The sequence below is a fragment of the Strigops habroptila genome, chromosome 11 (genome assembly GCF_004027225.2).
Source record: "Strigops habroptila isolate Jane chromosome 11, bStrHab1.2.pri, whole genome shotgun sequence".
NCBI lineage: Eukaryota > Metazoa > Chordata > Aves > Psittaciformes > Psittacidae > Strigops > Strigops habroptila.
In genome coordinates, this window is record NC_046360.1 from 25,449,945 (window position 1) to 25,472,617 (window position 22,673).

Here is a 22,673-nt window from a genome sequence, read left to right on the forward strand (position 1 = left end):
AGGAGCTGAGTGTAACATCTCCTGTGGTGCTCCAGCCCCGCTGCTTTACCCCCATCACTTAGAATAGAAAAAGAGTAGCTGTGAGTTGGGGTTTCCTTGCCAGCGGTAGTGCTCATTACAGCCGTACCGGCACGCTGTCCCCAGGCCCTCCACCCCACACAACTAACTCAGTAAAGAAAGTCTTAAGTGTGTTTCATATTACCTGACTGGGTTCTGTGAGCGTCGGCGGGAGGAAAGCTGTTCTCCTCAGTGACTGAGTTGTGATACCCAACGAGACTTTTAAAATTGTGCATAAAGTCATCGACAGCAGCAACCACTATTCCATTATCAACATAATTGGAAAGTGGTTTGAGATTCTTTTCTAAATACATAAGAGATTTTGTATTAATATTTGGCACCTATTATCAAAAAAGGGAGAGAAGCACTCTTTAGTTTTTTTTACCTGTTAAGAAGACAACATGTCTCTGCTGTATGTTTTGAGCCTGAAGCCTGATAAGACAATCCAACTCCGGGGCATTTCGAGTCTGAGAATCACAATTATGGTAGGACAGAATCTCAACCAAGTGCTGCTTTTGATAGACATTCAGAAGGGTCAGCAGGCTCAGGGCATTGGCATTCATCCTGTAACGGAGAAAAAGTGCACTGTTAGATACTTGATTTAAGCTCAGTCTAAATATTAAAATTAGGTCAAAAGACAGAGTAAGTTCCACTTAACTGGGTTCTGGAAAGCATAGTTAAAGCTGAGGCATCTTAACAACTGGTAGTTGAAGAGCACTACTTACCTCCCCAGCTCTTTAAGTTTCTTTTGTATTTTGCAGTGGACCTTCCACTGCCATTTCCCATCTGGGGTGTTGAGATCCTCCAGAAATTTTAAGAACTGTTTTAGCTTATCTGTTTTGGAGATATTGAATAAAAGTTACATTTTGAGGTATACAAACTGAACATACTGCTTCAGTGTACACTTGCTGTTTTCAAAGTGTAGTTACACAACTATGAGCACTGGCCCAGGACTCTGGGTTTTCTTCCTGGCAGATCAGCCAACAACAGTATCCCAAAACTAAGCTGCTTTTTTTGCAAGTCAGCCACCTAACAGTGGTATCTGCTATGTAAAAGCTGAATTCAGTCATACAGGGTCTGCCTTGCTAAAACACCTATTTAAAAAACTGGTAACTGTTCAACTATTCCATTTCAAGTAAAAAAGTGGGGAAAAAACATAGGTTTTCGGTATTTTTTTTCCTAGCAGATTTGTGGTGCGAGTGGTAGGGAATAAAAGGTTCCACATACGTAACTGCACCATCTAACACAAACTTAGACAAGATCTTTAAGTCCTCATGTTTCCCAGAAACATGTTCTCCAAACTATCCCCTGAGGTAAGAAAGAGACTGAATTAACTAAAGTTCTCCAACAACCTCACAAAAATTAGAAGACTTGGAAATGAGAAGCTGCGATTCGTCACTGGTGAGTGGGGCGCCTCTCGCGTGTACTGAATTGTTGGGCTTTTCTGGTCTGCGTTTTAAAGCTTCAGGAAACATCCCACTTACCTGTAGTGATGGACTCCGGATTTAGGACAGATTCGTCTGACACAACAAAACCACCCGACACAAACAACTCGTTGTAAGTGTGATTTTTCACATCATCCAGACTATCGACACCCGCAAAGCTGACACAGGAAAGCCTCTTCAGAGTTACGAGGCCAGGTATCTGTTTGAAGTGTTATAAAGCAGAGATGTACACCAAAGCTCATAGAAAACCAGGAACTACAGAACATCTCTACTGAGTAATGCCAACTATCAAACTGCAAAACACATTTTCAGAGTTACAGATTTCTCCTGCCTTGGGAGGTGCTCTCTCAAAAACACTGCATGACTGAGACAGCAGCAGCTCATTAAACTTTAGGTTAATGCTGATGCATCTGAGCACTTACAGTAATGGTTTGTCCTGTCCAGCTCAGGTTCCTAAACCACAGCTGCTGGGAATGCCTACAGTAACCCCACTTGCCATTACACCATCACAGAACTGGAAGCAGAACTACTCAGGCATCTCTACAACTACTAAGAATAAATACACATTAGCACGTATGTGGAGGTGGAAGGAGTTAGGGGTCTGTGATGGACCAAAAGTAGTTACCATTTTTGTTTCTTCAAACAGCAGCTAAACACAGGGCACTGTTTAAATCCTGTGCTGTTAGGAGATTGCTGTTGTTGAGCTTGCTCAACATGAGCTTGGCTCACTGTTTTAACAACTGCTTTCTATAGCAGACATTTGTTTTGTGAAGTACCTTATGGATGAGGTTGGCGATGTCTTCATTTTGGATAATAATCAACAGTTTGTCCAAATCAGCTCTTCTTTTAAGGAACTGTTCTGGATGGCACTCGGTGTTACCTAACTTTGTAAGATATTCCTACCACCACAGAAAGAGAAGAGGGTGAATACAAAGTGAATAGGTAGTTCGGCCAAAACCATCCCCACATGATGACCACATCAACTAAGTTTTCTGCTCAGGTCAATCTCAGAGGAACTGCTTTTCCTGTCCTTGCCATACATTAGTCAGAAGGATGCAGCACACACAAACCAGCTGTTTCAGCAGGTCGGTTGCTCTTTGCACATAAATGGCCAACTGCCAGTCTATCGAAACTGCTCAAGTTTTCAGCTAAAGCCAGAAGGTTTTATGCCTTCAGCTTCAATCATACACACCTGAATACAGAACAGTAACCTCCAAAAGTTACCTGTACTATTAACTGGACAGGAAGTGAAAAAAACCCAAAGCATCAACTTCTCATGTGGTCTCCCCCCACTTCCTGAACCCCCCCCATAAAGCCACCCCCCGGCAGTACCTTCAGGAAGCAGGCTGTTCTGCTTTCCGACAGACTTCCATAAAAACTAAATACAAGCAAGACTACCTCAGAAGCTCAAAGGAGAAACGGGACAGGACAGCCTACTTCCACAATTTACCCTCTTCTGAAACAGATTTCAGACTACCGTATGTTTGCAAGTCCAGCTTTATACACTGTGATTTAAAAGCACTCTAGTCTGTTTTAACACTAAAGAGAAGTTGAACTGGAACATACTTACCTTGATTTCTTTGCAGAGAACGCTTTCCTCCTCTTCATGAATATAAAATTTCACAGTGTTTTTCTGTACATCTTTAATAATTTTGACCAAACTGTTAAATACTTCAGGTTTTAACTGGCTTATAAAATCAGAAAAGGCTGGCTGGGATGAAATGCTGAAGTTCTCTGGGGATTTCTGCATCTTTTCTGGCACCTCCGTCAGATCACCGCTGGAAGAGGTCTGCTCAGATGTCACCGTGTCCTCAGTTTTAGCATTCACATGATCTATTTCCTCCTTCACTACGGGCAAGCTTGATGCACGCTGCTCGTTAGAATCCCCATCTTCCACCAGGTTATTACACAACGGCTCCGGTAACGCGCCCGTGTCAGAGTCCCTGCCAATGGGCAACGTGTCGGGCGGAGGGTTCAGCGCAGCGTTACCGACCGCCTCTGCTGGTTCAGGGCTAGAACCAACCGGGGGGGTTTGCCTAATGCACGAAGATGACAAAATAACACTATGCAGCTTTTCATTCAGTGTCTCTATATACTCTTGGACAGAAACCTCCGATGCCCGTAAACAGATGTATTCAGAAAGTCTCATTATCCTCTCCTGGGCGGAGAAGACTGGTGTGGACATACCACTAACATAGGTGATATTCTTTTGCTGCAAAATTTCTTGAATCTTTCTTGCAAAGAGATTATATTCTTCTAATAGTGTAGTCTCTATTACTGCACTAATGGAATGCTTAGTTGCAAAAGGGTGGTCTGCTAGCCCACACTGATCTTCCAGTTTCTCCACTTGTCTTGCATAAAGCTCATCTTCTGCTGTCCCCTTTTGTGTGTCTGAAAATGGAGAGTATGGAAACTGATAATCAGAACTTCTCTGTCTATTTATTACCCGGGGGTCATTAGGAAAGGCATCCTTTGGCGGTAAATACACCAGTGGTTCTTCTGGTGATTTCAGACCTATATAGGAAGAGTTAATCATCACCATCTCATGTTTGAAAGTCATGCACAACTGATTAACACTAAAACCTCCAAAACATGGTTTTAAAACTGCATTACTGTTGTGCCTCCCCCGCTAATCAACTTAAATCCAAAGACTCAAGTGTTACTGTTGCTGAGGTACACAAGCACAGCACATGTAATAGCTCCTAGGATGGTGAGACGATAAAGTCAAAGTTTGCTCAAAAAGCAGAACACGAGTAAAAGTCCCACAGATAACATCTGATTAAACATGGCAGGAACTGCCTTCAGTACAAGAAGACCCAACAAAACAGATGAAATTAGAAATCAAGCACAGTGACAAATTATTCAAATCTTTTCATTTGCTACTAGGTTATAATCCTCACTTCCAAAGGGCTCATTGCAGCCACACACCGCCCTGTGGAGTCAGGCTGCAAACTGGGGGCTGCCAGTCTGACCTTGCAACTGAGAGCAGAGGGGTTCAGCTAAAAAAGGCAGGACTCCAGTGTCAGGGTAGTTATTGCTACACTGAATAATACACTGCATGGAGTGCTGAACATCCCGCATCACCCAACCTCCAAACCCACGCTCCACATCATGTCTGCAGCACTCGGTTTTCTTCATCATCCACAGTCAAAACTATGGTTTTGCTGGGTTTTAAACCAAATTTAACACTTTGTTGCAAGTAATGATATATACCCAGGTATCTCAGATGCATACAGGTATTTCCGTACATATCTGTTCCATAAACACTTCAAAGGAGGTTTCCTTTGTTGATTTTGTTTGAGGGTTTTGGTGGTTTTCTATGTGTTGTATTAATATTCAGCAAATACAGTTGTAAGCAGAAAACTACATTTCTGGAACAGAAGCAATAACCAACACAGCACAGACAGTTTCTAGAAGTGTTCTTTTGGAAGGCAGTTGGTTTTGTAGCCAGTTAAAAAAGTTCTATTCCGTTTCTAATTTGATCACATCCACCCAGATCTAAAAGGAAAATGTCTGCTACTGACAGGATCCCTTTCTCAAGGTGACAGTATCACCTCACAGTTACTTCATGCCACCAGAGTTATACAGAAACCAGAGAAATGCTTCCATTTTGTTTTCCTCGTCAGTGAAACCGTATGTTCTTTCTTCATCCTTCACAGCACATTCTTTGAGTCAACCCAAATTTATAGTTTCCTTAAAAAGCACTACCACAGATACAAATGAGGTTATTCCAATTATTTCCATTCCATTTTATTTGAACCTTTTTTCTGTTGCCCTGTACCTCCAGCTTCGCTCTACGCTTTCTGTGTACACAAGTATGTTCATTTTCAAAGACTGAAGAACTTAGCATTAAATTATAATGTTAACAGAGTGAACTTAGTTTAAGCTCATTTCGGATATAAGGTACCTAAGAAATGTTTTGTATCTCATTCTTCTTGAGTTGCTCAACACTCACAAGCTACATCACTACTGTAAACAAGAAATGCTGCAGTTACTATAAAAGCAAGTGTTAGTAAGAAGATTAAAAGCTATACTATGGCTTTAAATTTGGGGCTGCGTTTGTAACTTTTTACATTTTAATACAGCTAATGAGCTGAATACCAATTTTTAACCATGAAACGTTGTTCTGTGGCTCTCCTCTCCGCACCCCCAAGACAGATGAAATTTCAAATCCTGAGGTTACTAAAAAAACCTTAATATACCATCCACTCCTCCTGATGTGATGGCAAGTTTCTGTAACAATTACATTAGGAAAAACCTGTTCAAGATATGTATGATTCAGAACTGACTCGGTTTATTCTTCAAAGGTTATTATTTAAAGTTTTACAGAAAGAAAGAAATTTTGTTTTAAAAACCAAAGCCCTTTGGTTTTACTACAGGGTTTTATTAAAAGCATTCAGCAGAATTTAAACAGAGATACGCTGCTGAATATGGAATCCTAAGGATTTTCTGACATGTAAATAAAAATGGATTAAAAAAAAGGATGATTTAAATTAAAGTTACCCTTACTAAATGAAATTCTCTGAAGGTGGCATCCTAAATCTTTGGGTCACAAGCCTTCCCAAAAACAAATGCATGAGCAGGGAACAAATCCCAAACAAACAAACACTTCAGCAACTATTTAAGTATGATTTATGATTCCAAACATACTCTTTTTTCTAGTAAGATCTGTAGTCTCCCAGGTGTGTGTGCGATCTGTCCGTCAATTGACAAACCCTTGCATGAACTCCCACATCCAGCATCTACGATGCATTTGGTTTTAGATGCTTAATCATCCAGTTAACTGGTTATCTCAACAACCATATCCTCATGTGTATGCTCCTCCAGCAGTAAAAGAAACAATGTTCCATCCATACTCTATAACTTTGCAAAATATCAGAACACATTTTTGATGTTTGGCCCTGAAAAGTGCAGAAAATATCATCCAGAATCACCCCATCATTTCAGTGAAAGGCCTAAGAATGCTGTGAGGGGAAACTTGCTTCCCCGGCCCTGCTCCCTCCTCAGCCAAACCAACCAAAGAGAGCTGCTGAGCTACACAACTGGATGGAAGTCAGAGGTGCCCAAGAGACAGATTCCAGCATTCCTGGAATAGGATCAGAAATCAGTCAGTTTGTACTTGGGAGAATGCAATTAAATTCTACCTGGATTTAGTCATAACATGACTTGATTTTGTAGCCTTGAATTTAGAGCTCTCAACTATTCCTACAGCCCAGTTTTCCCATCCTTCAAATCCATGCTTTAATCCTCTGAAGACTTGACACTGTTGACCCATCGAGAAGCAGAACAAGATGCTTCTTACACACGATTACTTAAGATTTAAATATTTAGATAGGCCAAAGACTTGGAAGCACTTCCAGTAGAAGAGCTTGATGCAGTAAGAAGTAGACTGCTTTCTGTGAGAACACATTTTTCATTACTTTTCGGGATTAGTAGCTGCAGTTATCTGCCCATCCAATCTGCCAGCAGAACCTAGCCAGTTCAAACACCGAATTCAAAACAGTTCTGTACTTCACCAGATAAATACTCAAATATTCACATTTCTAAATTATGTCAGTATGCACCCAAAGCAATGCTCTCCACCAGTATCTGTCTTCATCTAGTGGATTTCTGCATTAACCAAGTATCAGAAACACGTGCATCGTATATACACTTGTATACCAACACGTAACCCAACAACGGGATCTATGAAAAGTACAAACCTTTAGAGTGCTATTTGTAGCAACAGAAGAGTTAAACCCATCTTACCTGTAATTGGAATAAGTTTCCAGTGCATTCCAACTTCTCCTACGTTATTTGAGTTGGAACGTTGCCTGCGATGAACATGTTCTATAGGTGTAACAGGACAGGGACTGTAGTCCTCATGACTACTTATACTTCCAGTGCTTGCTTCCTAAAAACAACAAAAATTCTCAGCTCAAAACCTTCTTTTCTTTGGTAGCTACTAAGCTTTTCCATTCTGAACAGCTGACAGCAAGAACACACCCCAGTTCACCAGCATTTGGCAATCTTGCCATCAATCAAGTCAAACGTGGTACTTATATATTTCATTCAGCTGTTTGGCAATTTCTGAGACAGACGTCTTAGCTGATGGTCTATCATTAAGTAAATAAGGCAGTCCTGAGCACATGCCTTAGGGTAGAGAAGCTGGGTGGGGCAGGGAAGAAAGGAGGCAAAGAGGGGAAAAAATAAGGAAACCTGTCTGTTCCTTTGCCTTTTTCAGGCTCTTGTCTCAATAGCTGACTAAAGTCATGAGATGGCATTACTGAGGAACTGCCTGCAGCTAGTATTAAGCCCTTGAACAACCCTGTTTCATCTCACATTCCAGATGGTTAGAAGCAAAAGAGCACGGAGAGCACAGGTAGGACAAACCCTTTCTTGCTTCATGACTTAGAAACCGGGCTTTGTTTCTAAGTATTAATTATTAATACTCAGATCATAGAACAACCACTGTGCAGAGTACTGTGATCAGCAAGCAGCTGGGGCATTCTGAACCCTAAGGACAAGAGCCTTCTTCAAAGGGTGTTCTGCCAGTTATATGCTGTCATGCAAAGCATGCACGGAACACATATACACGAAGAGGGCACAGAGAGAGCCAGGCATGCATTTAAGTGCTCAGAACCTTTGAACTCTGCTCCCACCAAAACAAAATAAAGCCCATTTCCCAACCACCTTTAAGATCCACAGAGCACTTCAAGCCCTCCACTATGCACATTTCTTAACGCTTTCTCCCTCAGACACTGCTGATATGGATATATAAGTTGTCATATCCAAACCACCATCTTTCAGGTTTTCTTAATTTTGTCACAGAAAGAATAGACATAAGGAACCAGGAACACATCTGTTGTTAAGAATATTTCCATATATGCTCCTACCAAACAGAAAAGCTTCTTCATGAAAATAGCACATTCATTATTTGCACCTACCTACATGGCAGATGCACTTACTTTTAAACGCAGTGTCTGTTCAAGGCCTACTTCACTAGCTGAAAGCTGCAGATCCACATCAACAGGGTAGGGTAAGCATGCCACATCAGTTTCCAGTATCACTGGGCTCTGCGGGTCCTTAAAGTGAACATTTTCAGCCTGAGCAGTATTGGGAAGCTCATGATCATCTTTGTCGTGTGCTGGAATGGATTCATATTCATATTTTTGTCTCATATCCTCTTCATCACTGCTTAGTCCTAAAGTTTGATTTACAGACCGTGCCAACGATGAATCCAAGTGTCCTGCACTAGCTAGTGTTTCTAAAAGCAGTTTAATGAGGCCGTGTGGGTCAGCAACAGCAGGGTCGGGTACATCTTGCTGCCTCAAGTCAGGATCATGTCCACCAAGACCAGTATTAATTGAGAAAACAGCATGTGGCAAGTCCAAGGTTGTTCTGCCCCCTTAGAACAAGGGGAAGAGGGGAAAAGTAATCCATTATTAACTTTCCAAAGAAAAGCAAAATCAGATTCCCACCCCCCAACACCAGCCACATACCCACGGTCTCACCCCTCAGCAGCAGTTCATACACTACACAGACATTTATTTTCTTAACAAAACATTTTGAACAGGCAGATGTTGATAAAGGGCAGCTTCTAAAGCTAATAGCCTCTCCCAGGTAAATAATTAGGGGGGGGTTTAGGTCACTCAGTAACACGCTATTTTATGTCTTAATAGAAGTCGCATACCATGATCCATGCATTTTATGGACACCCTGTAAAAGTCTCCATCACTTGTTGAGAGAAAAGGATTAGTTTGTGCAAAATATTTACTTTTCTCACTGTTGCTCCAGAAGCTGATGAGTATCTTCACACGTAACCTCCTAAGTTATCTTAGACTAAGTGTAATTCTAAAACATTATCACACTTATTTATATGAAACATAACTTTAGAACAGGGTTGTTATTCTTATGCTCATCCCCCTGGATGAGTAAATACCACAGGTATTTATCCTTCTTGGGAAGAGACAGGCCAAAGAACTACTTTAAGTATCTGATGAACCCCTAACTCATTTATCACATGTGGAAATATGGAATGGTATAAGAGCTGTTTGACTAATACAAATCTAATCATGTTTAGATACTTAAGATCAGAATATTTCAGGTAAAATTTTTTCAAGACAAACAAATTACTTTTAGGGTTCTATAAACATGGAATTCAAACCATAGCTAGATGTTGCGGGTTTGGAACCCCTACAGGAGTTCAGTAAAAACTCAGTTTTAAACAGACACTGTTCTGATTACAGCCAGGTATGCATTCACCCATTTTACATTAATCATCAATGTAAAAAACCCTGAAGGTTCACAGACTTCCAAGCAGCAGGAATCCCAAGATCTAGCATGTAGGCTACCCTCTGTTTCCTCCATCCACACATGCCAGTATCTTTTGTCCCCCTTAAAACAGAAACTTATTCCTAAAATCAGCCACTTCATCTTCCAAAGTGATTCACACACACAAGAATGACTGGTGCCTGATGCTGATTCCCCCTCTTTGAGCCACCCTTCTCCCCAGGTTTCCTCCTTCTGAAGGAGGCCTGGATCATTGCCTTGGGAAAAGGGTCAGGGAAAGAGAAATCAAAGAGGGTTTGGGGTTTTCTTCGTAAGTAAGAGGTGATATCTGTGATCATTACCTGAGGTTCGCATGGAGATAATTTCATGTGCAGAGTAATTCAATCTTAATCCTATTAGGTTGTTTCTGCAGTTCCACTACACACATTACTGGCTGTTTCAAAATTTAACTGTGCTCATGCTGAGAAGTTTAATTCTCCCCTTCGATCTAAATTGATCAGGTATTACATAGGGTATTGAAGCCATAAAGAATTACAGCAATGCCTAAAGTCAAACTCCGCAAACGACATCACGGTATCAAGCCTGCTTAGTACTCTATAGGAGAAAGCCTTCGCGCAGTTCCACAGCTAAGCAAGCTCCGGAAGTCTGCCTTCTTTCCGAAGAGGCAGGACAAAAGCAGCCTCCATGACAACTGCTGTTAACTTGTCTCCTAGAAAGAGACAACCTATATAAAAATCAACTTCACCTCTATTGATAGATCTCAGGCCAATGTCTAAATGAACCACCATGCATTAAAGTATCCACAGTATGTAAGAAACATTCCACCTGTACAATTAAATGTTAGTATGCTTTAAATTGCAATGTTTAAAGAGGAACTCCAAACACTGACTTACCTTCGTATTGACAACTATTCTCTGCAGATTCACTCATTTTTAAGTATTTCCTCAAACTTTCAGACTGTTTTTCCAGCTTCCTTTTCAGACCGCTTTTATTTCTAGGGTCTTCAGAATCAGAATCTCCACTTGCATTTTTTTTCCTGCTCTGGATTAAGTTAATAAGTTCTTTGAGTCTATCGGGATCATAATCTCCAGAATGAGGCAGTTTTCTCTTGGCTTCGTATTTTGCACGGATTCTTTTCCCAATTTTTGCACTGGCAAAATCAGAGTCTTCTTCTGTGACTTCATAATCTGAGATGGGACTGAACTGCTGAGATTTCTGATTTCCCTCCATCAGCTCCATAGCTCTAGACACAGGCAGTTGATATGCCTCACACCCAAAAATATAGTTTTGCAAGGAGCTGTCAAGATGAGATTTATTTTTTGGAGCAGAATACAGAAATTTTTTTTCATCCAGCCGTGATTCATACCGATATAATATAAATTCTCTGTATTTTCCAGAGCCACTACAGCCTCTTTTCAAATACTCATGTATATACTTTTCCACAACAGCATTGAAATCTGCAGTAGTGTCTTTACGAGACTGGATTAAAGCAAAATGTAGAGACTGAATAAACCTGGTGAATTCTGGAATGATTTCCTGATTTTCGTGCACGGTACTTGAATTTTTCTGTGTTCCAAACAGAACACTCTTTTGTGCTGCCATAGGAGAAAAGGGAATCCACAATTAAAATCAAATCGTAAAGTTATAAATAAATGATGACTAGTTAGCAATATTCTCTATTATACATATTTGGTGAAAGACAGTTTGGAATGACTGTGGACAAGTAACCAGAAAGCCAGGAAAGTGATTTTTTGGAGGGAAAGTAACCATCTTTAAAGCCTACTTAAAAGTCAGCCTACTCACAGTCATGATAAACTGCTCATTTTCATAATTCTGTGGTAACCTATATCCTAAATACAAGTATTATTGTGAATATAAACCACTTCGCTGACCCTTCTAGAAGGCTACTTCAAAGGTTTACTATGAAGCAGCCTAACAGCTCCCTGCAAGAAACAGGGGAAGTATTACTCCTTCCTATGCAGTCCCGATGCATTCGTGCTGCTTCTGAGCTCACTGGACCCTTACAAAATGATTCAGCTTAGTAACCCAGCAGAAACCTACAGAGCTTTTTCCATTCCTTTCCAAAGCAACACAACTCACTAAATCAAAGAGATGCAATAGGAGCAGTCTGCCCCTCCTTCCAATCACAGACTGAAACTTTTCTCCATTCAATCATTGGAGCACCCTGAAATCCAGTGATTAACCTTGTGTTTGATAGAAACTGGAGCTCACAAGTCTTTGAAATGTCAGAGGAGCAAGAATTGGAGGATTTTTAAGGAACTGGCATGCACACACCTCAAATGTCATCTTGTATCATATCGCCTCTTACCCAATCTAACGCAGATTGAACTTTCACAATTGTTACTTGAATAAGAAAACTGTAAGGGGTTATTAGAATCAGAAATATAGATGTAAGAACCTAAGAAGCTGCCAGGACTTAGGACAAGAACTTCTTTGTAAAAGTGAAATACCTGGGGCGAGCTATGTTTTGATACTATCGCTTCTAACTCACAGCAAGCCAAAAAGGACTGCACTCTGTTGCTGGTAGGAATTATTGCAAATTTCAACTGGAAAAGATTCAAGTTTGATCCCAAAGCCAAGTTCCTGTAGTTATCTTTTATTACCTCGTTGTATCACTATGGTCTTTGTTCTTTTACTCAGTTCTTGGTGCATAGCCCAATGCAAAAAAAAAGAACCAAAAAACAACCCAAAACCCCAACAGGTACACTGAATGAAGACTTTCAGATGTTTTACTGGTTAAAGAAAGCCCTCAAACCTCTTTGTGCAATGCTACTGATGCTCAGTCCTACTAGAATATACAATCAAGAAACTGGAACAAAGTTTTACTTTCTCAAACATGAACAAAATGAACCTAGAACACGTTATTTAATAACTGCTTTCATGAATAAACACCTTTTGAACACCATCACCCTAACCAATGCAAACTGTTATTCCTAGTTTACACTGACAGGGTATAACACTACAGGGTCTTCAACAGAATCTAAGCTAGCATGTACACACCACTCTTAACAGTGCACAAACTTACCTGGGTTCACTACACCTCTTGGTTCTGGGAACAGAAACAACGCATGCAGCATACGGGGCCGTCCAGTTTGCTGGTCTAGAAGGCAAGAAAATAAGAAGAGTTGAGAAGCCCACCACTGTGCTTCAAAATCTAGTACTCAAAAACCCACTAAAAGAAAAACCCAAAACCAACTCAAAACCAAAAAACCCCAGATATGCATACCATAAGGGGAGATCATTTGCCAAGGAGAAAGAAGAAAAAGAAATCCTCTGTCTGGAAGTGGTTTCACAAGAACCTGTATTCAACCGAAAAGAGGATACGGTATCAAGCACAGACATTTGCTCACTACAAATACTCTTACTGCTGGTAAGCTAAATTTCATCATGGGCGAAGAAGTGCCCTGATAAAATACCTAAGAATATGCCAGCTAAGGAATTCCAGTGAGATCATGGATCTTGTAATACACCTCAATTAAGAGTGAGTAACATTATTTTTCAAAACAGGAATAGTAAAATCTGTTGCACTCACAAGTTTCTCCTTCTCTAGTTTCTGAAGTAAACCCTCAAAGTGACCACCAGAACGGGACTTCTCCACAACTTCATACAGGCTACAGTACATGCCATTCTTCAACACTGACACGATACAAAGGTAGAGAGAGAAAGTAAGAAAAAAAGAAACAATACTGTAATTCAGAAAACTTTTTAAAATTCCAAATTTTAAAAAATGAAGCTGGAATTAGTTACCTTCTCTTGCTCCTATATAAGTTTCTTTATACAACAGCGCTGGTGAGATTTTTTTCTTCAGTTGATCAATGCTCACGACTTTTTCAACCTCCAACTTCTCTGGACTGGAGAGGAAGGGTGGGAGGAAGGTGAAAAATGAAAGATAAAGACTTCTTTACACACCCCACCCCCCTGGTCCTACCCTCACTGATCAAGTAAGAACTATTCAATACACACTCTTAAAAATCAGTTCCTTGGACTGTCTCGTGAGCCAGTGGGGTGTATTCCTGCAAAGGGGGGTGTGTCACTTCAAAAGAAAAAACCAACCAACAAAACACCAAACAAAAAAGAGATGCTGACAGTTGTGTGCATGCACTAAAGGAAGCTCTGGACACACACACAGGTCAAGTCTAGTCTGGCATACTAAAAGTGTCTAGTCAGTGTGTATTTCGGATTTTCACCTGAATACATCCAAAATTCACCAGCCCCTACTAGAAAGAGTTTCAACACACCAATATTCTAAACTTACTGCTTAAATGGCAATACTCACAGCTTGCATGGAAGGAATGGACGTAGCGCTGATTTCAAGGAAACGTGGCACAAAAGTTTGCCTTTATTCCAAAGCTGTCCCCTCCATAACGTATAGTTATATTTATCTAATTTAAGATAGAGAAAGGAAGATTAAGTGAAACTGTTGCAGATTATCTTCAGTTTTACTGAATCTTTCTATATTTTGTGTTTGTTTGTGAAACAGCTATAGGAATATCTTGATTTAAGAAGTTAGCCTTTATGTTAGCATGGGTTGCTGTGCGACTTGAAATCTGATGCTGTGTTGCTTGAAGTCCCTGTTCTCTGTAACGTATTAACCTTAGTCCTTACTCTCTAGGCCATAACCAGAACACCTGGGGTCTATTGTATACAGGATGAGTTATTTGACAACCTGGCAAGGTAGATATCTAGCTGGCCAGCTTGGCAACAAAATTAGATTAGGGTGTCCTTTAGTTGAATTATCTTCATTATATTCTCATCATAATACTAAAAAACACAGCCACAGATCAAGACCCTCGCCCAGGTGAAGACCCTTCCTCCATGCAACTCACTAACCAATCATTGTAACTGGGAGTGCACTACCTTGTAATTGTGTATAAATGGAAAGACGAAACGGGCATGGGGTGTGCTCGGTTTGTGGAAATTCCACCTAGCACTCAGCGCTGCAGTAAAGAAGTGCCTGCCTCTTAATGCTACGTTAGTATTAGGGAGTTTTATTCTCCCCACTTTCGGTGACAAAAAACACTTGTGGGACTGAAAGGAAATGGCAATAAAAAGGTAGTGAATCTCCGAAAGCAGGATAGGGAAAATTCCATGCTAACACCAGACCAGATGACAATATGTTAAATAATAAACTAAAAGGTAACAGAAAGAATATTTACAATCCTATCTTGTTTTAATCTGTTCTTAGCAGATTAAAGGAGGTTGGTATGTCACCTGTAGCTGTCTATATAAGCACACCCTTGATGCCAATATCAGTGGAATGGTATCCTCTGCCCTTAACTGTCAACCAATTTTCAAACATTAATATTTTACTGGGATGAGGTTCAAAAAAAGCAGGACAGAGGATCATATTAATTTAAATGCCACTGAGGAGGAGATTCAGAAGCAGAATTTAGGTTCTTACTGGACGATAAGTAGAAAAGGAGGGGGAAAAAAAGACTTGATTTTGTTCAGTTCTGGTTTGTTCTGGTAAAAGAAGATATACATTAGAGTATCTGTTTGATCACCCAGTATCATTAAAACTCAGGTATACAGTCAGCATAACAAAGCTGGTTAAAGACAAATACAGCTACAGGGGGGAAAAGTCCACAACCTTCCATATCTCCATCATAAAAGCAGTAAATTTCAATGTGTTCTTACCTATAATTCTATCTGCGTTGAAGCTGTTTGATCTATCAAGAAGAAAAAAGAATGATTAGGTTGAAACAGAAATTTCTGGCTACTGAATTTTACACTAAGGATACGTTATCAGTCTAACAACAAAGCAACACTGATAATTCGCTAATTTCAAGCTATCAGGTCTCTTGATCACTATTTTTTAGCACTACGTGGTACAGTCCCCACACCTGGATGCCTTCTTAGCAGCATAGGTATCATATTGTATCTGTAATCAATTGCTCCTTTCAATATTCTCTCCACAAGCAGGAAGACAACACCAGTGAAGAGCTCAGTGACAAAGTATACAGAGAATACTTTTAGAATACTGTCATGGTTTAAGCCCAGCCAGTTAACTCAGACCCACGCAGCCGCTCGCTCACTCCCCGCCTTCTTCCTCCCCCCGCTCCCGGAGGGATGGGGAGGAGAATCAAAAGAATGTAACTCCCACGGGTTGAGATAAGAGCAGTCCAGTAACTAAGGTATAATACAAACCACTGCTGCTACCACCAGTGATACTAATGATAAGGGAAATAACAAGGGGAGAGGATACAATTGCTCAGCAGCTGCCGACCGATACCCAGCCCGAGCCAAGCAGTGATCTGGGCCTTCCAGCTAACTCCCCCCAGTTTCTATACTGGCCATGACGTGCTGTGGTATGGAATACCCCTTTGGCTAGTTTGGGTCAGGTGTCCTGTCTCTGCTTCCTCCCGGCTTCCCCTCCTCTTTGGCAGAGCATGAGACTGAGAAAGTCCTTGGCCAGAGTAAACATTACTTAGCAACAACTAAAAACATCGGTGTTATCAGCGTTGTTCCCAGGCTGAAAGTCAAAAACACAGCACTGCACCAGCTACCAAGAAGGAGAAAAATGACTGCTGCAGCTGAACCCAGGACAATTATCAAACAATATAATGCTGTGAACATTTCTATGTCTGAATTTCCTCAGTTAACCAAAAGAAAAAAAAACCCCAACCCACTATACATGGGTTCCACCTAGGCAGAAGCAGCAGAACTGCTTCTTACAGGGGCCAGCCTGCTGCATAAACCCAATTTTGTCACCTCTTGCTTTGCATTAGAAATATTTATTATGCTAAGTCCCTGTAACATGTCCATTCGTTTCAGCACTGTTGACCTAAATCAGTTCTAAGCTACTGTCAAGAGCTATGAGTTCTTCATGCTGCACGCAGTCCTTCCGAAACTCATCTTCTAGCTTACCTTGACGGAGGCAAGAATTTTGGTACTGGCACCATTTCATCTTTATAAGTAAATGAAACGACAGCGTAAGGACACACATGTCTTGGTCTTCGCCTGATCTCATCAAAGCCATATTCATAAAAATAGTACTAGAAAAGAAGTGAACACAATGTTAATTACAAGTCTGCTGAACTGGATTTTGCAAACACACTAAAATCCACGACCTTTCTTCACTGAAAGGTGCACTCTGATTCACAGAAGAGCTGACAAAATACACCTCATGATTCATTATTTAAATAAGCAAACGGAGTTTGTGTGAAACCCATTATGCCAAACATTAACTGGTATATAAACCAAGTTGTAAGTTACTATAACAAATCACATCTTTGCTTGTTTTACCGACAGCCTATTTCTTCAAAAGGTGATACTTAGAAAAGCTTCTAAATGTCCTTCTCATATGTACTTTGTAATACAATCAATTGAGGTATTTTTTCACCTGCTCCTCCATCCTCTACCCAACAGTGACAGGATGGACACTAGTTCAGGAGCTAATCAAGAACGAAAAAATGATTTTGCAACTTTTATTTGAAAGTATATTCTTGGAGAGGTAAGGGACAAATAAAATAAAAAATCACTGAGGAAAGTACTGCAATGAGTTTTGGAGTCTATCCTTAGGGCAGTCACAAAACTCTGATGTTAAACGTTAATTGAGGCACGTTTGTAATGAGAAATGAAAAGATACATTCATCTGCCAGCCATCTGAATCAGTGCCCACCTCTGATTCACAGAAGTCAAAAGAAGCTGCAATACTAAAGAGAATGCTTTCAAGTTAAGTATCCTGAAATCTATGGACTTGATAGAATAATCCGACTGCAACGGATTACTGCAGTGAACAGCTGGAGGAACAGAGATGCCTGGAACTGATCCCTTTTGTCCTCCCCTCCCCATCTCCAAACCTAAGAATCTGGTAGGGGAAACAAAAAAATGGGAAAAAAAAAAAGAAAAGGCGGGGTGGGGGCGGGGGTGGGGAGAGGGATGAAAGGGGAAAAGAGGAAAATGCTGTTCTTTCCTAGCCAGTTCTGCTTTTACACTTACAACTCCTCATTCTCTCCTCTCCTCCCTGCTCTACATCCAGTCCCCATGTGTTTTCCCTAGCTATTTCCTATTCCATCTACATCCTGATTTGAAGGAGTTCTCCATCAGGTCCAGGTATATATAAGGGAAACAAGAGAGACTGACATGTTCTTAATTTCTAATACAGGCATCTCTGGGCTACTGCTAAACATACACCAGACTGCAACGTTACAGGGAGTGCTCAGTCTTTGCTATATCTTCAGTGATTTATCTCCATCATGTTAAAAGTTCTGTTTATCAAGTTGTTAGATAAGAAGTTAACACATGCACAGTTGTCCTCTACCTGAGTAAGTTCATAGGCTCGATAAGCCAACAAGGAGGTCACTTTGTTTGCATTCTTTGAAACATGACACTCATGCTTTGGTGTTGGATCTAATGCACTCTTTACTGTTGATTCCATTGCTTTCATTCCAATGTGGTCATATATGCTTTTCATTTTTCCCTGTAATAAAGCAGAAGATTTGTAAGCATAAGATTTTTCCTGAAATCCGGCAAACTGCTTCAAGTTCTAAAGGAAGTAAGAGTAGGGAAATGAAAACAGGCCATTAAAAAACCAACTTATACAAGTATGTTATTTTCATAGAAAAGACAACATTTTCGCCTTCTATAAAAAATTATGCTCAATGTCAACAGATTTTAAGCCTGGAAGGGTTCTAGTTTCTCTACAAGCAGAGAACTGTGTAAATGGAAGTTGAGTAAGTTAGGTTTAAACCACCTTTATTTTCTCAGTGAGCAACAGAATCCCTCAAGAATAAGCAAGATAAATTTACCTTTATTATTTTAAAAACAATCACATCTCCAGTTGCTCCAGCTTCCAGAGGGTTAGGCTGCAATAAATCAGCGTACCTGGAGATATACACACCTAAGAATATAAAAAATCCCCAACACATTATGGTGAATATCAAAACATTATCAGATGTTTCAAAAGCATTACAAGCTCAACATATAATAAGCAATAAAGATAGAATAATTTTTCTGGAACAAGATCAGAGAAAGGTAAAAGGTTGCAGCTTCAAGACAGCAGAATAAATGTTTACTTGCACCACCAGCAGCATGAAACACTGAAGCAGAATATGGACACCAGCTCAGTGTGAAAGGAGCACACCCACACTGTTGACAGTGTTGTGCCCAAGAGGCCAAGCCCTGCCCAAAGGCTCTCCAGATGCCGTTTTCAGGTGGGACTTTTTAAAAGAGCTGATGTCCTTCTGTACAATGTCCCATTGCACAATGTGGAGACAAGCAGCAAAGATATGATAGAGAACTAAGGCAGGAAAACACTGGCATCCTCAGCAATCTTTCATCCTACACTGTTGACAAAAATACAGTTTTGGAATCGTAAACTGACACTCAAATGGAAAGGTAAAATAATTTCTTGCTTTTCAACACTTGAACCATAATTTCATAGATTTTTTTTAAGGCCTCAGACACACATTGCATCTGTTGGTCTAGCTGACTACCTCAGATCAAGTAACTGCAACTGAATTCAGTTACTCAGAAAAGCAACCAGTTTGCTTAGGTTCCTCTCATTCCAAGTCTCTATTTAACTGCTTTGATAAATTGCTCCAAAATCTCTATTGGCTAAACTGGTAAAAAATTACATGCTCATGTACCTTTGTTCTCCTCACCTTGCATCTCTCCTGCTTTCAACATTCACACTGTCACCTCTGTATCACGTTAATTCTTCAAAAGGATAACAACATCATTTCTTCATTTTCTATTTTAAAAGCTTTGCACAAAAGGAATCCTGCACTTTCAAATTTCGTAACACCCTGTGGCTCTTCCAGGTCTCCAATTCGCCTATGCTCTTCTTGGATTTGTGGATTCAAGAACTTTAGTTATAACTACATCAATACTAAGCTGAGCTACAATTGCTATTAGGTATTTCTGAAAGCATATACATGCATATATGTATGTACAAACACACAGGCACACAGCCATAGACTGCATTAGCTCCTTGGCCTCCCTATTGCACAGGGAAGACACGATATACTGGTTTGACTTAACCCAAAATGAGAATTAGGTCTTCCCTGGGGGAAAGGAATTAAATAAACTAGTCAAAACCAGAGTTAGGAAATAATGTTTTGATGTCAATCTACTTTGCTAAAACACTTCAGCTGTGATGTTCCTGCAACAAGCAATAAAAAAAGGACTGAGAGTTTACACAACTGCATCACATTATCTGCCAACTCACACTGAACAATACCAGCACATAGAATCAAAAGATAGTTACCCATGGAAGGGCTGCCAAGAATTGTTATTTTGGAGTGGCCCACCTGCAGCCCCTTTTCACATATGCTCTGGATCTGAAGAGAACAGACATTTTTGTTTAAGCAAGTCTATCAGAAAAGCCAGAATATGAACAGAACAGAGAGAAACAATGATTACACAATTTTGACTGAGCTCAAACAAAACCAAACCCCAAAAAGCCTCACAAGCAAAACCCAGGCTGAACTGCAATAAAGTGTTAAACTGTACAAGTCAAATGCTCAACATAAAGCAGTTACACAGACTCACATGTAACTTAAAAACAGCCTCCCTATAGCTTAAACACACTTCATGAACATTACTTGCTTTTAATACACAAAGCAGAAGGAAATCTGGCAAACGATTGAATACTTAGGAAATCCTGGCTCTATAATAGCAGGAAAACCACAAAAACTCCCTGTCCATCACTGCCATTAAAGATGTATGATCAAAGAAGAGACATAGGCAATAAGGTCCATTTTCTAACATTACATGTTACCTTCTCCTTAAGGTAACCTCTTCTTGATGCAGAAAAAACCAAAACCAACCCAAAACAACCAGAAAACCCCCCAAAATCCACAACACCAAAACTCAACTGCAATGAAAACACACAACACCCTTTTTCAATTAAAAAACAGACACAAAACCACTAAAACCCAACATGCCATCCAGAAATCTATCTTTTTAGTTGTGAAGCAGAGCCTAAAGCAGACAGCATACTCCACAGAAACACGTAAATGGAGCACCTCAAATAGCAGAGAATAAAGGACTTAAAAGGTGACATTGTATCATATCGCTTTCCAATTTTGCAAAAAATAACTTAGTGATTAAGTGTGTCAATAAAGACACGCAGTTTAAAAAAACAAAACCAAACTTCTAACTGAAAAACAAGAGAAAGCATTTTAGATGGGAGTTTTTTCTTACCTGAGGTCGATCAACCATCAGAAATGCATAGGTTTCAGACAGTTCTTTCTCTGGGCGACCATCAAATTTCAGCTCTCTGCGTTTTTCTGTGTACTAGTAAACAGAAAGTTATTAACACAGGAAGAAAAATTACTGCTGTCACATTCAAGTGTCAATGTTTTAAGGCCCTGCCTATGTCAGCAGATCCAAGTATACAAAAGTAATCAGAAGATTAAGTTGAATGAGACTATAGTATGCTAAAACTCAATTTCAAAACCATTATACCACAGGAAATATCACTGACTTCATCTGCCCAGAGATTTGTTTATTTTTTAAGGAAGAGACACCCCTCAAACAAACCTGTGCGCTAATGTTTTCGTGTTATCTTTGTAGCATAACTAGTTACAAGCATCCAGCTCAATGCCTTCCCTATCATCTTTGAAATTCCAGAAATAAGCCTTTTTCTCTTATTAGAAGACAGACCATTATATTTTAGGTTGTGCATGTACTTTTGCAGTTGCACCTCACTGCTACTGAGGTGGTTTTCATCAGCTGCAATACTCCTTAGCTGTAACCGTGTTACAGTAATGGAGAAAACCAAAAACACATCAGAGCTTACCTTACAGTTTCAAGATAATAATTACAGCAAACTGATTATATATTCTATTACAACATACGTGAAGCTTTTTGGCACTAGGACTGAAAACTTATTTCTCAGTTTGGATTTAAGAAACACCATATAAGGTACAGCAGAAGCGCTTCAACCAAGCTGCTGGACTTACTAGTTCAAGTGATCACCTCATTTAGGTGGTACTTCTTGGAAAACAACAGAATTACAGAGATTGTGTAACCTTAAGTGTCAGAAAACTATTTTCATCTTAAGTTTCACAGGGAGCATCAGGCCTTTCAGACAAGGCACTGTAACATCTTTCCAGGTTATTAAAAACACATAAAAATTAAGAAAATGTGTGAAAACTTAAAATGCAGAGAGACAAGCAGAGCCAAATACCATTTTTCTTTTAGTCTTTTTTGAGTATCTGGCAGGCAAGATATTATATCTATGCAGTAACAAACTTGCCTGAAAAAGTGCTGTTTACATTTTTGGGGATGTGAGTTTGCAATTAATTATCAAGCACGAGTAGAAAATAATCTCTAGGTCTTTGCCTCTAGACTCAGAAATGACATTAAATTTCATTTGACTTGTACCTTATTCACAAAGAGAAGCCATAAATATACTCACTTCCTTTTCCAACAGTTCACTGTGAACTAAGCTGGCTCTCTTGTAATTAAAATTGGACACTGAACTTGGTTCCAAGTAAGATGAATGCAGAATCTTCACAACATCCTCAAATTCTCGAGAGCCTACAGCTACTGGCTGGAAGAGTGCTATAAAAGAGAAGACGACAAATGGTTAACACTTCAATTTAGAATACAAAGCACCTGGAGTATCTGAGAAAGATGGAATTCAGGCTAGAAAGTTTAACATGAAGTTGCCTGGAATTACAGCAGGTTCAAAAAAAAGAAAACAAACCACATTTCCTTATGAGTTGTTACTATTACTCTGAGCTGGTTCTCAGAAGCTTAGAAGGGAAGCACCTCAAGTCTGAATTTACCCTTTGAAAACATCTGATATGTATTGCAAAACACTGTAATTAAACTTCTGTAACTTTAATTAAACTAATTAGCTCTTTTAATTAAGAACTAGGAACAAATTGGTCTAATAAAAACCTTAACAAATTCATAGCTCTGCCT

At 39.8% G+C, this 22,673-nt stretch overlaps 1 protein-coding gene across 5 annotated transcripts in view; it reads right to left on the reverse strand.

Moving 5' to 3' along the window:
• The window catches only part of TASOR (transcription activation suppressor), a 30,927-nt gene that overhangs the window by 1,508 nt on the left and 6,746 nt on the right, over positions 1-22,673 (reverse strand). For 2 of the 5 annotated variants that reach the window (XM_030500553.1, XM_030500555.1), the window contains exons 2-22: positions 22,162-22,307; positions 20,943-21,035; positions 20,005-20,077; positions 18,545-18,636; positions 18,058-18,216; positions 16,662-16,789; positions 15,432-15,463; positions 14,071-14,176; positions 13,542-13,645; positions 13,327-13,430; positions 13,021-13,093; positions 12,820-12,894; positions 10,667-11,368; positions 8,450-8,889; positions 7,251-7,395; positions 3,073-3,893; positions 2,279-2,401; positions 1,542-1,701; positions 783-891; positions 443-621; positions 203-361 (exon numbers count right to left, since the gene is read on the reverse strand). In XM_030500553.1, coding sequence (XP_030356413.1) covers positions 203-361; positions 443-621; positions 783-891; positions 1,542-1,701; positions 2,279-2,401; positions 3,073-3,893; positions 7,251-7,395; positions 8,450-8,889; positions 10,667-11,368; positions 12,820-12,894; positions 13,021-13,093; positions 13,327-13,430; positions 13,542-13,645; positions 14,071-14,176; positions 15,432-15,463; positions 16,662-16,789; positions 18,058-18,216; positions 18,545-18,636; positions 20,005-20,077; positions 20,943-21,035; positions 22,162-22,307 — 4,023 coding nt within the window. Of the gene's footprint in view, positions 1-198; positions 362-442; positions 622-782; positions 892-1,541; positions 1,702-2,278; positions 2,402-3,072; positions 4,017-7,250; positions 7,396-8,449; positions 8,890-10,666; positions 11,369-12,819; positions 12,895-13,020; positions 13,094-13,326; positions 13,431-13,541; positions 13,646-14,070; positions 14,177-15,431; positions 15,464-16,661; positions 16,790-18,057; positions 18,217-18,544; positions 18,637-20,004; positions 20,078-20,942; positions 21,036-22,161; positions 22,308-22,673 lie in introns of all 5 variants that reach the window. The other 3 variants (XM_030500550.1, XM_030500554.1, XM_030500551.1) reach the window with 2 other exon arrangements.